The sequence below is a fragment of the Phalacrocorax aristotelis genome, chromosome 1 (assembly GCF_949628215.1).
Source record: "Phalacrocorax aristotelis chromosome 1, bGulAri2.1, whole genome shotgun sequence".
In the NCBI taxonomy this organism is placed as follows: Eukaryota; Metazoa; Chordata; class Aves; order Suliformes; family Phalacrocoracidae; genus Phalacrocorax; species Phalacrocorax aristotelis.
The window spans coordinates 14,835,030-14,850,024 of record NC_134276.1 but is presented as its reverse complement, the minus strand read 5'-3'; the positions used below and the strand labels follow the sequence as shown (position 1 = coordinate 14,850,024).

The 14,995-nt window shown below is 38.8% G+C and overlaps 1 protein-coding gene across 2 annotated transcripts in view; it reads right to left on the bottom strand.

The window, feature by feature from the left end:
* CNTN5 (contactin 5) overlaps positions 1-14,995 on the bottom strand; it is a 673,925-nt gene that overhangs the window by 26,485 nt on the left and 632,445 nt on the right. For both annotated transcript variants that reach the window (XM_075081792.1, XM_075081802.1), the window contains 2 exons: positions 11,298-11,368; positions 7,915-8,149 (listed from right to left, as the gene is read on the bottom strand). In XM_075081792.1, coding sequence (XP_074937893.1) covers positions 7,915-8,149; positions 11,298-11,368 — 306 coding nt within the window. The remainder of the gene's footprint in view (positions 1-7,914; positions 8,150-11,297; positions 11,369-14,995) is intronic.

Genomic DNA, 14,995 nt, shown 5'->3' with positions numbered 1-14,995 from the left:
TGGGCCAGACCCCAGCACGTTGCAGTTATCTGTGTCTCTCTGGAGTTCCCAGCGTAACAACATACTTTTTCCAAATATTCTACTAGTTTTTTAGGATTCTGCACTTGCTCGGGGGTGAAACTCCAAAACACTGGGGGTGCCCACTGCCCTAGGTATTTGCCCATGCTATCCCACATGCCCTGCCACTCGTAACTATCAAGCCTCGGGGCAGATTTCTGGGTGATATTCTTAAGTTGCTTAGTCAAAACCAAAACAACATGCCCAAAAACTAACAATGACTGCACCTTAACCACCCAAGGATGTTCAAGATACAAAAACGTTGTTGTAACAAAGGCACAGACATCATAGAACAAAGTTGCAAAGGTATTATTCTGTATTTCCTCCATATAAAATCTCTCAGAGGAGGAGGTATAATTGCTAATTGCCTCAACAAGGTGGTATCCGAAGTACAGTAACGGTTTCAGCAAAAACCCCAAATACCAGGTAAAGCTGAAAACGAGTGTTTGTATAACAAATCTCGTAGGCAAAACATTACTAATCACAGCAGAACACAGCAGACTCAAACAACCAACACCGATTTTTAACACCCACTGCAAAAAGGACAACATGGTGCTGGGACCAGCAGCTGTTGTTATCTCCAACCCTCGTGCCCCACGTTGGGCGCCAAAAAGACTGTCGTGGTTTAGCGGCAGCTCAGCCCCACACAGTCGCTCGCTCACTCCCCCACCGGTAGATGGGGGAGAGAATCAGAAGGGTAACGCTCGTGGGTTGGGATAAGAACAGTTTAATAATGAAAATTAAAAGAAACAACAGTAGAAATGCAATGTGAAGGAGAACAATGAGAGGCGCAAAGCCCCGGGGGAGGGGGGAAGGGAGGGGAGGGGAGAGGGGGAACGAACCGCCGGAACAAACCGCACGCGCCGCAGCCGCTCGCCGCCCGCCGACCCGGCGCCGCGCCGCCCCCGCGCTGCCACTGCCCCCCCTCAATATACTGGTCATGGTGTCACATGGTATGGAATGAACCTGCCATTGGCCAGTCGGGGTCAGCCGCCCCCACCATGGCCCTGCCCCTCCCAGCCCCCCCTGCCACGCCACGCGGCAGAGCGCGGGAAGCTGGAAAGGTAGCTGACCCCCACAGTGAGGAGAATTAACCCCTTCTCAGCCAAAACCAGCACACTCTGCAATGTCTTGTTTTATATCACATCATCAACTAGCTGGCCTAATGCAAAACTTCTTAAAGTTATAAAGAAACAAAATTGCAAAGGCAATTTTGGTCCTTTGCCTTTCAGGTAACTGAGAGCTTTGGTTCTCCATTGGCTCAACGAAGTAGTACAAATCCATACAAAGCCAGAACAAAAGCTCTTTGTGGTATCATTACATCTTGTATGTATTACAGAATTACATCTGGTGTCCATCAGGAGGTTTTAAACAGCAAGACTGATAGTCTTCACGTTTTACCTTGTACTGCTCAGGGCTCTCTTTTTCATATCTAAGGGTTTTCAGTAGTATTCACTACACTGTTTACCAAAATTATAGACCTTTCAAATTTTGTGAAGGTATTTTCATCAGGTGCCTGAAGGAGAAGATAGATACTAAAACTAACAGAACTGATTCTGTGTCTCCCTTTGTGGCAATCAATAAAAAAAATCCAAACCCTTTATAAAAGACCTAACTCATCTTGAAACCAGTTGGGTTCCCTCTTTCTCCCAGAAGCTTATTTCTATTTCCTTTTATATTCTTGTCTTTTTCTATACTGCATGTATTCTAATTTGTATTTATTCTTGCACAGATAGGCTGTGTCTATACTTGTAAACTAAACAAGGACAGGGAGACAAGGCACCAGCCTGAGCATGGAGATACTGTTGTCCATAGCATGAAATAGTTAGCATGATCCATGGTGAAGAATTGACTCTGGCCACTTAGTGCTGCCCCAAAATATGCCGGTGCCTGGCCAGAGATGGCTCTCAGGAGGTGTATGGATGCAGCCACAATCTGGAGAGTGACAGTGTTCAAGTGTGCATATGTGAACTTTTTTGGCCAGTTGGCTTTAAGGATAAAGAATGGCTGGCTTGTTTTATTTGCTAAAAAAAAAAAAAAGATGTAGCATCATTGCCCTTCACCTTTAAAAGCTCTTCACCATCCCTAATAATTTCCCTGATTTGCAGGCAGCACCTTATCCAAACTCAGCTTTTTTTTTTTTTTACTGGGACAAAAGAAACAAGCTGTTCTAGTTTCTACTAATTTCCTGATGATCCTGTTAGTCCTTTGAACCTGTATCGTCTTGAGTTCTTTGTTGAGCATGAGCAACCAGAACTGTAGAAAAAAATTTTAGCAAAGCTTTGTGATAGTTTTGTCAGAATGATGCTCTGCTACAAATCAAAATATTTGACTCTTTCTTGTGTGCAGGTTTTAGCTGTCAGGTTCTCATTTTGTAATGGCCTGATTTGTTACTACTCCTTATGTAGTTGACCTAGGACTTGTGTGTCATTCATGTTCCTTTTCCTCCAGTCTTCCAATCCTCATTTTTCCTATGTATTGCTCAGATCCTTCCCTGTATTGACAGTGCATCCTGGAGTTGTAATAATAGCAATATCATAACCAGCTCTTCTATTAGCATTACGAACATTAAACTTACATGATCTAAGACTGATCCTTAAGAAATTCTGCCAGTAGCCTTCCAAGCCTTTAGCAAGGCTGGTGGTAAAGGTTTGTGTGGTTTTTTTTACTTATATAGAAATATGTTTATTTTTTCTTGATAGATTAACTAAAATTTATTTTTGTCAACTGTGATTTGTTTTCATTATTTTGTGTTGGAAAGTTCTTGCCCCAGGTCCTTGAGCATATAAAGAGGACTAGCTTTCGCCATCTATAGCAGTCATGAATAGAAAACCAGAATAATTTCATTTATGGTATATTTGAACAGCAAATTTTTCATTGCTTAATTGGAAAGGTTGAATTTCTGAGCACTTGACAATACCAGAAGTTTTCACTAGATATCAAGATTTGCAGACTTTCGCATTCTTATTATCCTTGTCTATAACATCTTATTTATTCAAAATAAATGATAAAGTATTTCATTTGGTAAAGTCTGTTCCTTGATCATCTTTATTATCAAGAACTTATTTACTTCATATTTTTTCCTGCTTTATATACCTTCCTAACTTCTAAAAAATCTTTTTTTTCACTTTAATTTTTTGGCAATACTTGTGTTATTCTTATCCTTTTCATTATTTGGATTTTATTATGTATGCTTTTTACTTCTTCTGAATATCACTTAGTGGGTACATCCCTAGATCCTCATATGTAACGTACTGCCTTAGAAATGTAACATTTCTTACAGTATAAACTTCAGGTAGATTTTACACCTTTGGCTCAGACACATTCCAGAACACTTTCATTTCTAGAATTAACTGTTAATTCCAACTTATTAAATATTTTCCTGCTATTTAACGATGATTTGTTCCACTATTATTTGTTAGGATCAGCTTTTCTATAGTGTCTTAATTATTCATCAAAACAAGACTATAGTACCATTATTTCTTCTCTGTTAGTCAGTACTGGATAAAGAATCTGCTAATTATCACAGCTGGAATACAAGTTGTATTTACTATCCAAACTACTCTGAGCACCTAAATTCTCTCATAAAATAACAGTGTCCTGTAATATTTATCTAAAATTAGAAGGGTTTTTCTCAGCATCCAGATTTGTCAGGTCCATCAGCAACTGACCTCTATTTCAATTCCCAGTTTCTTTAATTGCCCTTTTCCAAAATTACATAGAACCCAAGGATATTCTGTTTTATCCAAACACTGGTTTTGTATTTCCTGATATGTTATCACATCATCAGCTTGTTATGGACATCCAATCATATTTACTTTTATTTTGTCTTTCGGAAGTAGCTCATACTTTGTCTAGTCATGCTTGCTAAAGCAAGCCTACCTTGCCATTACTCTTATCAGTACAGCCTTTTCCATCTTCTTGCAATCATACCTTTATGGTCTCATATTTTCTTCTCCATTGCTATATTTCTGATTTTCCCAGTTTTCCTCTTGCAGTGAATTAAAACCACATATAGAGGTTGCATAAGATTTCCCTGATACTGAAAGCCTCTATTAGTAGTCTTGGCATTCTTAACCCCTCAGTATTTAAGTCGAATGTAGTCATAAAGAAAAATCTCCAAAGAATATATAAATATTAAAACAAACAATGCTTTACACTGCTTTTGTTCATTGTTTTATTTTCAATATCTTGTGCCTTTACAGTTTTATTCTCTATGGGTCAATACCATCTGTGCCTACACTGAAGTTCAGTGCTTTGTTTCTGTATGTTCTGGCATGAGTCTGATACCATTATTTTCCTGGCAGAAAGTACAGTCAGAAGGTTTCTCCCTGCTCTGTTCATGCTCCTTTTCAGCCTCAGGCCTGCACATTGCAACCTTTCTTCTGGCAGGCAGCCTAACTTGTTGTGCTCTCCGTGTGGTCTGGTGTCTCTTTCTCTTATTAGAGGGTTCCTTTATGAAAGGTTCAGGCCTGTCTTTCCCTGCTGCTAAAGCATGTCTATTTTGTCCTCCTGTTCTGCCTCCTTAGAATCACAGAATCATTAAAGTCGGAAAAGACCTCTAGGATCATCAAGTCCAACCGTCAACCCAACACTACCATGTCTCCTAAACCATGCCCTGAAGTGCCACATCTCCACGTCTTTTAAATACCTCCAGGGATGGTGACTCCAGCATCTCTCTGGGCAGCCTGTTCCAGTGACTTCTTATTGAAGACAACTGTGCATCTTTTTTTCTAGCCAGCATTTTCTGTGTATCATCCTCATTCCCTCTTCAGAACTGGTTCCTGGCTCTCATCATCTCTTTTACTTCACTAAAACATCTGACCTCTCTTTTTCTTCTTCTCTCCTTGATTGTTTGCTTTCTTCCTTTTCTAAGGTCTCTACATAAGAATTCTCCTTCACACTTTTCTACTGCATTAAGCCATCTTTTCCAGAGGGCCACATTTGCCTTTTTTCCTCCTGGGTTATCCAGCTAGTTGTGTACAACCTTTTTATCTGCTTCTCCATTCTATTCTCTATTCCTTCATTACATTCATCTGCATCTTTAGCTCCTGGATAGTCTCTCCCATGTGCTGTATCCTGGTGATGTTTCCTATGAAGTCAAAAGGCCAATGAAGGAGAAGAAATATCTTGAAACATCTATAACCAGTCAGGCTTTTTCCACCCTTCAGCTTTGGGTTATCACCATCATTGATCCCTCAGTAAACATTGGTATCATATTATCTTCTAAATATCTTAGAGATAAAAGGATTAGCCCCCCCTGTTGACTTAGGAGAAAAATCTCAGTATTTTGCTCATGTTTTCTGAGATTTTTTGCTCACTGGAAGGTCTTTTTTTTAAGCCTTTTGCCTCAGTCGGAGACACTTCGTGTAACCAGAGGGCAGTCAGTTGTGTTCACAGATGAGAACATCTTAGTCAATACCACCTGCCAAGGTGCTTGCCTAGGCACAACTCAGAGCCACCACAAATGGGCTCTGGGTTTATTTAGGTCAGAGAGCACACAACCTGCAGTCACAGTCATACAGAAAAGAGAGCTGCATTCATTCTTAGTAAATAAGAAATGTCTTCCTTGACCAAAATCTGTCCTATGCAAACTCTTGATTTTTTCCTGTGTGCTTAGCAGAGGCAACAGGTTTTAGGCTTCCTTAGCCAAATTTGTTATGCCAATAAACAATTGTAGATCCATCTGTAGATGTGGGGAACCTTTTAATATGTGACATAAAGTTTCCTTAACTTTTAATAATTTTATTCTAGGCCTTTATTCTAGATCGGGCAGAGAAGTGAATTGAGTGTGTGATGAAAAGCAAGTAAGCTAAAGTGTTTGCTAGATAATCCTAGGACTGTAATATATTGTACTGTCAATCTTTATTTAGTATCTCCTCTTCAACTGAAATCATTGAGAAAATGTGCCTTCAGTTATTTAGCTCCTTAAAGTGAAAGTCCATGCCTCTTTCAAAACCAGTTCCCCATTTTTTTCATAGCAAACTGAAATGTCTATTGTCCTCAGTCTCCATATTGCCCGGAACTTAGCTCTAATAAACTGTTTTGCTATTCCTTTATTTTTTCAGTATATCACCTAGGGTTATTCTGGAGAAAAGCTTTTTATAAATTAATTTTGCCCTGTATTGTCACAGCATCCCATATTTTTTCCTCAAATATAAGTCTTATAAAGTATTTAGTCCCATAGAATTCTTCTTACCAAAGGAAAGTCTAATGCTCAGACACATACAGAGAATGAATTAGCAAAGCTATGAGGGGTAGGTACTTTCAAACAACTGAATTATAACCAGAAAAGTTGGCTTCTAGAGATAGTCTCTGGGACCATAGAGAGAAAGTTAATAATTCTATTCAGATCATTTGTAAAGTTCATATTTTAAAAGAAATGTTACAGAAATTGGTTTATATATCTTATTCCATTTCCAGTCTTGTCCAAATACTACTTATTACAATTCACCATTCAGCTTTTGTTAAAATAGCTTTTACTATTTAAAAAAAAATCCATTAAGGTTTTGCCTCCCTTCCCTTGCAAAACTCTATTTTTATTGAATTTTCTGATTAGAGTATGAAAATGTTAAATATTAAAACCATCACCATCAGTCTCCTGGTTTCATTGCCATTGAGGAACAGGATATCAACTGTAAAAATGTCCAAGATATACTGGGCAATTTTTACATTTTAAAATGTAATTGTTTTCATAGGAATACAAATAACTTGGTAATGCTGATCCAAACAGTGGAACACAAACAAATTACTGGAACTGCTTTTAGCAAAACAGCATTTTCAACCTCTATAATTACCATGAGAGAATAGGTGTAGATAATCTCTGCTATATCATGGCTCCAAAATTACACATTTATTGTGGGTTAGTATGGAATAACATTTAAAGTTTTCCAGCTTCACATGAAATACCATTATCTTCACACTACATTTTTGTAGAGATAATAAGAAATTCCTCTCATCTGTACTAGGACTGTACTTATTTTATTCTCTTAACAGAAGACAGTGGGATAACTCAAAGATAGTATAGTAAAGAAGAACTGAAACCTCTGAGTTCCAGTAATGGAGCTGCTCAAAATATTCCTGTGGATAATATTAATTTACCTTTTGTGTGTATGGAAACTTCCATACACTGGCTTCTGTCAATACAGAATAACTTCTTTTGGTTGTGCAAATTAGCCTTCTCCCCCCCCCCCAAAAAAAAATATTGTTGAGAGTTATATCAACTTGACATAGAAATTTTCAAGAAGTATTTTTCATTTGTTCTTCTGAACTATTCCTATAATTCACATTGAATATTTGGTTATTAACATAAATTCACAACTTTTGTAGTAATGAACTAAAAAAGAGAGGAAATAGTAGAAAAAAAATGCATAAAAAGAAGAAAAAAATTGCATTCTCTGTACTTTTAGTATCCATTAACCAGGAAATGAACATTTATAACTTTATTTTGTCTTTGAGCTGTTGTCTTATTAACCCATCAAAAAAAGTATCATGAACTTCAGAAACTTTAGAAAATATCAGCCTTTCTTTGCTTATTGTTAGAGCAGCCTAGCTTAAAGTTAAGACTACAGATTTCATATTAGGGATGAACCTTCATTAAAAGAGTTGTCTGGGGTTTTTTTGGTTAGGACTGATGTGGCTTGAGGTCTATTCCTAAACTTTGTCACTTCCTTTCTGGGTAACCTTGGCAAGTTAGTTCACCTCCCTATCTGCAAAAAAAAATATTTGATGTTACTTAGCACTTCTGCAAAGAATTTTGAAATTTAAGATTGAAAAAGCATTGTATAATAGGACACTTTATATAAAAATAGTTTAATGTAGTTCATAATACACAAGTTAACTTCTTGTTGAACTGACCTCCTTCAGCTGAGCAGATTACCACAATAGGGCTGAAGGGACCATCTCCTTTGTTGTTGTAAACACCAACTTTCACCTCAAAAGGAGTCAGAGGTGGCACACTTTCATCTCTGTAGATGAACTTCGAGGCATCTGAAGATGTTACCATTTTCTCCTTCCAGCCACGTGTTCCATTGGGTCTGAAGGCTACAATATATCCAAATCCTTCTCCATTCTGAAATTCTTCTGACACTGGCTAGAAAACAAAGTTCAGGTAGGATCAGATATGGTTATACTAACTTAGAAAGCGGCCACTTAGTGGCTGACCGTAACCTGGCTGCTTGTGTGAGGGTGATCCCTTACAGTTGCATTGTAGGATTTTACTTATCATGGCTGGAAACACAGAGGGACAATTGCTTCTGAAAAGGAACCTTACAGGAGGGTTTCTTCACCTCATAACCATAGTTAGGTCACTGCCCTAGCATCGAAAAAGCTCTTGGGCTCAGAAATATTTTTTCTTCTAGATCTCCCACTTCGTGGCTAATGCTTTAACCAGTGGTCTAGTAGTGGAGTAGCCCCTTCGAGTGACCTTGTTGAAAATATAAAGCAACATCTTGTTAAGGGCTCCTGAAATATGATGCGTCTGACACTTAGTACTGTGCAACTTTCTTAGGTTTTAGGTGCCAACCTGTCTAATTTCTATATCCAAACGGGGTGCCGAGTCTTAGGGATTTAAGTTTAGGGTTCGATTTGAGACTTAGGATATAATGTTCGAACTCTCAAAGTGAATCTTAGTGAAAAAAAACCCACCTCATTCGCTTTTCTTTTCTCAGAGGATCTGTGAAATTAGCCACTTAAATTGGGACACATCTGCCGTAAGCAGGCAGTCAGCTAAGGGATTTATCTGTTGAGAGGCTGAGCACTGCAAAAGCTAAATCTTACATGTCCAGCTCAAGAATGGATTTTTTAATGCTAATTTACTGCCTATATTTCTTATAAATTCAATGGACTTGTTTAGGAATTAGGTTATGTTTAACAGCTATCAGCATATTAGGCCTATGGGAAATGCCAAAACAAAAAACATAAAGGGTTTCTAAACGCCCTCTCTTGAAGTGCCCATCCTAGATCTGCAACTAATGAACATGTGAATCAGAGCAGGGGCACAGGGGAGACTGGATCCTCTCCCCTCCACAGGGCAAGTGAATATCTCATCGCCAGGCACCTCACTTTTGCAGACACCGTTTTCTACCCATCCTTCTGAAGCTGTTCACTGTGCATCCGAGAAAAAAAAATCATTACTCCAAAGGCAGGGGAAGGAAAAACAAGACAGACTTTGTAATCTAGACATTTGAATTGGAAAGGGGGAGCCTTGCATCTCTTTGCAATACTTATGGAGTTGGCAGTAGACTGTCACTACAAAAAAACCCTAGAAATCGAAGTAGCAGAACCCTTGGATTTCACTGCAAATGCTAAATACACAATCTGTGAATTAAAGATGTGTGAATAAAATTTTGTTTGAACCTTTTGAGTATAATTCAGGAGCCTAGGTAGGTTAGTCTTTTCCTGAATTCCAAGAGACTCATATACCACCTTAGTATCTTTTCAAAGTACTTTGTTGAATTCCTATTGCCTGTGAAAGTCCAATAAGACTTTTTTTGGTCCTGCAAAAACACAGACTGACTGTGCTGGAGTTATGCTAACTTACTCTATGTGCCTTATGGAAATGCAGTGGCTACTGGTGACAGCACAGTAGTCTGTAGTGAGTTGTTGGAGTGTTATCCAATGAGCTAGGATTAGTTCTTTAGCAGAAATTTCAACACATACTTATAATTGTATAGTTTTGTATATTTTGTTCTTTTTACCATTTCTTGAAGAGTCAGTGACTGTAATTAGAAATGGTAGCAATCTTTCAAATGAGTAAAAAATGTAAATATGCCCATTTCACAATTTATATTTGACACAGATGAAATGCCATGTTGTCTTTTCAATCTTAATTTGATTAATCACTTTACACGGTTTGAGAGTGTGCTGAAATTATTAACATCAGGAAGAACAGCGCTAGGTGTTGATGGAAACAACAACTTAATCAGGAACAAGGGGGAAGGATTAACACCTTCTGCCTTAATGGCAGTTTGCACTCCTTAGCTATAAGCGAAGAAGCATCCGCTGGCTTTTGTGGAAAAAATGTCGATGTATACTGAAAGTTCTGTTTTGGCAATTGCTAATTCTTAACTGTCTGTTGTATCTGTACTGCAGGATGGGACACCCACAGTCTCTGGTTTCTTTTGGAAGAAAACTTCGACCCTTGACAGAGAGAGATATTACACACTCCAGTGGTCCCCCACTCCACTCACCTGGGAAACACTATAAACACAGTTAATACAAATATTACATACTAATATATCATATTAGGGACTGGGATTAGGCCAGTTTACATCAGTTACAGTTCTAGCCACCTGATGTTTTTGCCTGGGATTCAACAAATTCTCCTCCAATAGGAGACATGCTGCTGTTTATAGTTATAGACTATAAAGCAAACTGAAATCAGCTCTTTCTCTGCTGTCTCAGGTAGGTGGTGTCTGAGAAGGCAGACATGCCAACAGAAGGCAGCCTTTTCAGATGTCCTAATATTTGCCATAAACAGTTAGTTAGAATTCTGTGTGTCTCTTACCATCTGAATCTCTCCTCAAGTTGGCTAGGCTAAAAGTTTTTCATTAAACCCCCACATCTTTATTAGATGGAATTATTCTTGGGTTTATATATATCTGTGTATATATATATATATATGTATATTTTCTGAATCTGAAACTCTTCACGATGAATTTAGAAGTTTTGAAAACCCCTCAAGAAAAGCCTCTGTTCTACTGTGTTATTTATGATTAGCAGAGAAAGCAACTCCCACTCCTCCAACTGCCCACTGGCACAGTCATAATCTGTGTTGCACCTTGCATCACAATTTTCTTCTCAAAATAAAGGTCTATTTCAGGTCTTTAGTTTCATATTTTTAGGAAATACTTTAAAAAATATTTAGTTCTTAATTTAAGATTTTAAAAAGTTACAAGGCATTCCTTCTTTTCCCTTAGCTATTATTTCTTCTGGTGTAGCACTTCAATAAGATCCAGAAAAGTCAAATCAACCCAAGTGGTAGATCACGAAGAAAAGACTGATGAACTAGCACAACTTTGGGGCTGCTGCTACGTGGGTTAGATTCAGCATAATGCCCTCTACTAAAACCACATAAAAATGCACATTACTTTGAAACTTTAAAAGATATTTAAAGAACAGTACTTTGTGTTCAAGTCGTGCCAGGATTTGCTGTAAGGAAACCCCAGTACAGTACTCTTTACTTTGCCCTCAAAGAAGTAAACATGAAACAAAACCTTTAATCAGAAAAAGTCCCTTACCTCCCATGCTATTACTAATTCATGTCGCCTTCCACTTCTGCCACTTACATTAGCTGGAGGTGTCTTTGGAACTGTGTGCAAAAGGGAAAAAAACCAAAACAAAGCAAAACAGAATGTCCGAGTTATTGAAGTTTTCCCCATAGTAATAAGCTGCTGCAGAAGACATGAGGCTGTTAAATCAGAAAAGAAATAACAAACATAGCACTCTGTGGTACAGAAAATTTGCTCAAGTTTCATTTCAGAGAATTCCACAGTCAAGCTGGTAAACTCAAAAAAAGCATAAGTTGAGAAGAAAAATAATATTGGGATAAAAAGCTGCTTAAGCACTATGTCTTCTGCAGATTAGTCAAAATTTCAATGTACAGTTCATCTAAGAGATAAGACAGGAATTATCTTGTTAACGCTTTTATTTTTCAAATAGACAACTCAAAATCAAATGCCAGGAAACCTGACATATTTCAGACTTCAGGTAAAATCTTAGGACATAAATAATATGTCCCTACTATTTCCCAGGTCATTAGTGATTTACAATGTTTTAGTCTTGTAAATCTATTCTTGTATGCTTTATGAGGGAGCCAATTTTCAAAAATTTTAAAGTAAACATCCTTAAACACCCCTTATAATTTCTTGCAAAATGCTGGAAGCAGTACTACCCAGAGTTCTTTGAAAGCTGAGACCACCATTATGGCTTTAAAAGCACATAGGACAGCTGATGAAATTCTTTAAAAGAAGTTATGACTATCATCATAAGTGTGATTTGGGTTATTTTGTAAAACTTCAGAAATCTTAATTGTTCCATCGGAATACTGTAAATGCTAATCTTAGTGCCTCTTATGAAGCTCCCAAAATTACTAATGTCTTGAGTTTATTTACTGTGAGCAGGTAATGCTTGCATTCTTTATTTGATTAAATATGTCCTAAGATATAAACTTTCTCTTTTCTTCCTTAAAGCAGTACATAGGTCATTGGTAGAAATGTACTGTGAGGCATTAACTGTTCAGGCATTACTGCATGCTGTTTAGCTTATTATTGAGTAGCACTATGTCTTTGAACTATACAAAGAAAAATATGTTTAAATGAATGTACACAGTCCTTTCTATTTCCTGTGTTCATCACTAACAGCTTAAGTTCAATGAAAGTGCAATTTTCACTAGATCCTGGAAGTTCACATAAAATTTCAGAATTTGTTTGTGTAGTGTCTTTTTGAACTCTGAACTCCCCTTTAAGGGACATAAGCCCAATTCTGTTTCTTCTCATAAATGATGCAAGCCCACAAAGCTTATGAACTGCTTCTGATTTACACTGTTGAAAATGAGGTAAGAGCTCTTTTATCTGTGGCTCTTACCAGACTCATAGGGGAGATTTCCAATGTGTGAAACACCTCTCTCCAATAAAGCTGGATTCATCTGGAAAACATGATGCCTTTGACCCTCCCTCCCTCCCTCCCTCCCTCCCTTCCTTCCTTCCTTCCTTCCTTCCTTCCTTCCTTCCTTCCTTCCTTCCTTCCTTCCTTCCTTCCTTCCTTCCTTCCTTCCTTCCTCCCTCCCTCCCTTCCTCCCTCCCTTCCTTCCTTCCTTCCTTCCTTCCTTCCTTCCTTCCTTCCTTCCTTCCTTCCTTCCTTCCTTCCTTCCTTCCTTCCTTCCTTCCTTCCTTCCTTCCTTCCTTCCTTCCTTCCTTCCTTCCTTCCTTCCTTCCTTCCTTCCTCCCTCCCTTCCTCCCTCCCTTCCTTCCTTCCTTCCTCCCTCCCTTCCTCCCTCCCTTCCTTCCTCCCTCCCTCCCTTCCTTCCTCCCTTCCTTCCTCCCTTCCTCCCTCCCTTCCTTCCTCCCTCCCTCCCTTCCTTCCTCCCTCCCTCCCTTCCTTCCTTCCTTCCTTCCTTCCTTCCTTCCTTCCTTCCTTCCTTCCTTCCTTCCTTCCTTCCTTCCTTCCTTCCTTCCTTCCTTCCTCCCTCCCTCCCTTCCTTCCTTCCTTCCTCCCTCCCTCCCTCCCTCCCTTCCTTCCTTCCTTCCTTCCTTCCTTCCTTCCTTCCTTCCTTCCTTCCTTCCTTCCTTCCTTCCTTCCTTCCTCCCTCCCTCCCTCCCTCCCTTCCTTCCTTCCTTCCTTCCTTCCTTCCTTCCTTCCTTCCTTCCTTCCTTCCTTCCTTCCTTCCTTCCTTCCTTCCTTCCTTCCTTCCTCCCTCCCTCCCTCCCTCCCTCCCTTCCTTCCTCCCTTCCTTCCTTCCTTCCTCCCTCCCTCCCTCCCTCCCTTCCTTCCTCCCTTCCTTCCTTCCTTCCTCCCTTCCTTCCTTCCTTAACTTTCCTGTTACGTCTCTTAGTAGCACACACATTTAGATTCTTTATCGCTATGTACTGCATATTAGTTTGAGCCTGCAATATTATGTGTTAGCAGCCCATTTGTTCTACTTTTACCCATGCAGTCACTGATTACTGTCTATTTTATCTTCTCCTCTTGTTTTTCCCTATGGAGAAGCACATCTTCTACAAAGGGTGTAAGTAGCCCAGGTAATCATCTCCAAATGTCACAGATAAGCAGGTTATTAATTTTTTCTACAGCAAAAATAGTTATGATAATAGGAAAAGCTGAAACTGCTTTAATACAGGTCACAAACAAATAAAACACCTCCAACAACAACAACAAAAAAGCAAAACACAAAACCAAAGCCAGTCTAAACCAGGTACGTTTTCTCTTGGGACAGAGGCATTTCTTGTTATGCTATGAAGAAATTCTAGCTGAGAATAAGGGCGACTTAATGGAAAATAAGGAGTTATTAAAGATAAAGCCTGTGTACAATCTGCTACTAATAGAGTGGATTACATTGTTACCTCATAAAATCAAGTTTGCATGCATGATTAGCAGGTTAAACTTTGATTCTACTCAATTTCTCTCTCCCCATGTTTCTCCATGAATAGATAATGTAATTGATGCTTTGCCCCAGGCTCCAAATGCCCGATTGCCTTAGTGGAATGCCAGACATGTTTAAATTCATGTTATTGGCTCTTTTCACCTTGTGGACCTGTAAAATATGTATCAAGGCTAGAACTGACAGAAATGCAGCAGCTGGTTATAAGTTAGATATGCCAGAAAATCGCGGTATTATCCATTCTGATGAAAGTAGCTATAAAAAGCAATCGTGTTAACTAAATATGAGCTAAGTAACAAGATTAGGGTTTAATTAGAAAATTAAAGCAAGTGGAAACCTGTTTATTATTCTGTTGATTTCCTTACACCACTCCAAGTATTACTTCCATGGATATTTTTAGATAATGGACTAATATAAAATGTTGTAACTATCTTGGGGGAAAAGTGATAAAATAAGTGAGGTGTGGAGAGAGAAAAAGACTTTAGTCTCCAGTCAGATTAGCTTGTGCCATTAAATTACAGATGCCGCTTTCCATTTAAGTATAAAATAATGGAAGTAGAATCACATGTTTGTTGCCTTTTTGGATTGTCTACACAACCATCATTCAGCCTTGTGGATCTCAGCTCTCATCTGAGCATGAGCCACAGTCACCTTCTCCACTAGGAGACCAATATTTCTGGAGTTTTACCCGGTGCAGAAGCAGCCCGCCTGTTGGTGCATGTGGGGCACATCTAACATCACTGCAAATAGCCAGATTATTCTGCCTGGGTCATGAGTAAAGAGGTTGATGCCATGTTCTTTCTGAAATATAATGTGCTTTCACATACGTGTCTTTTAAAA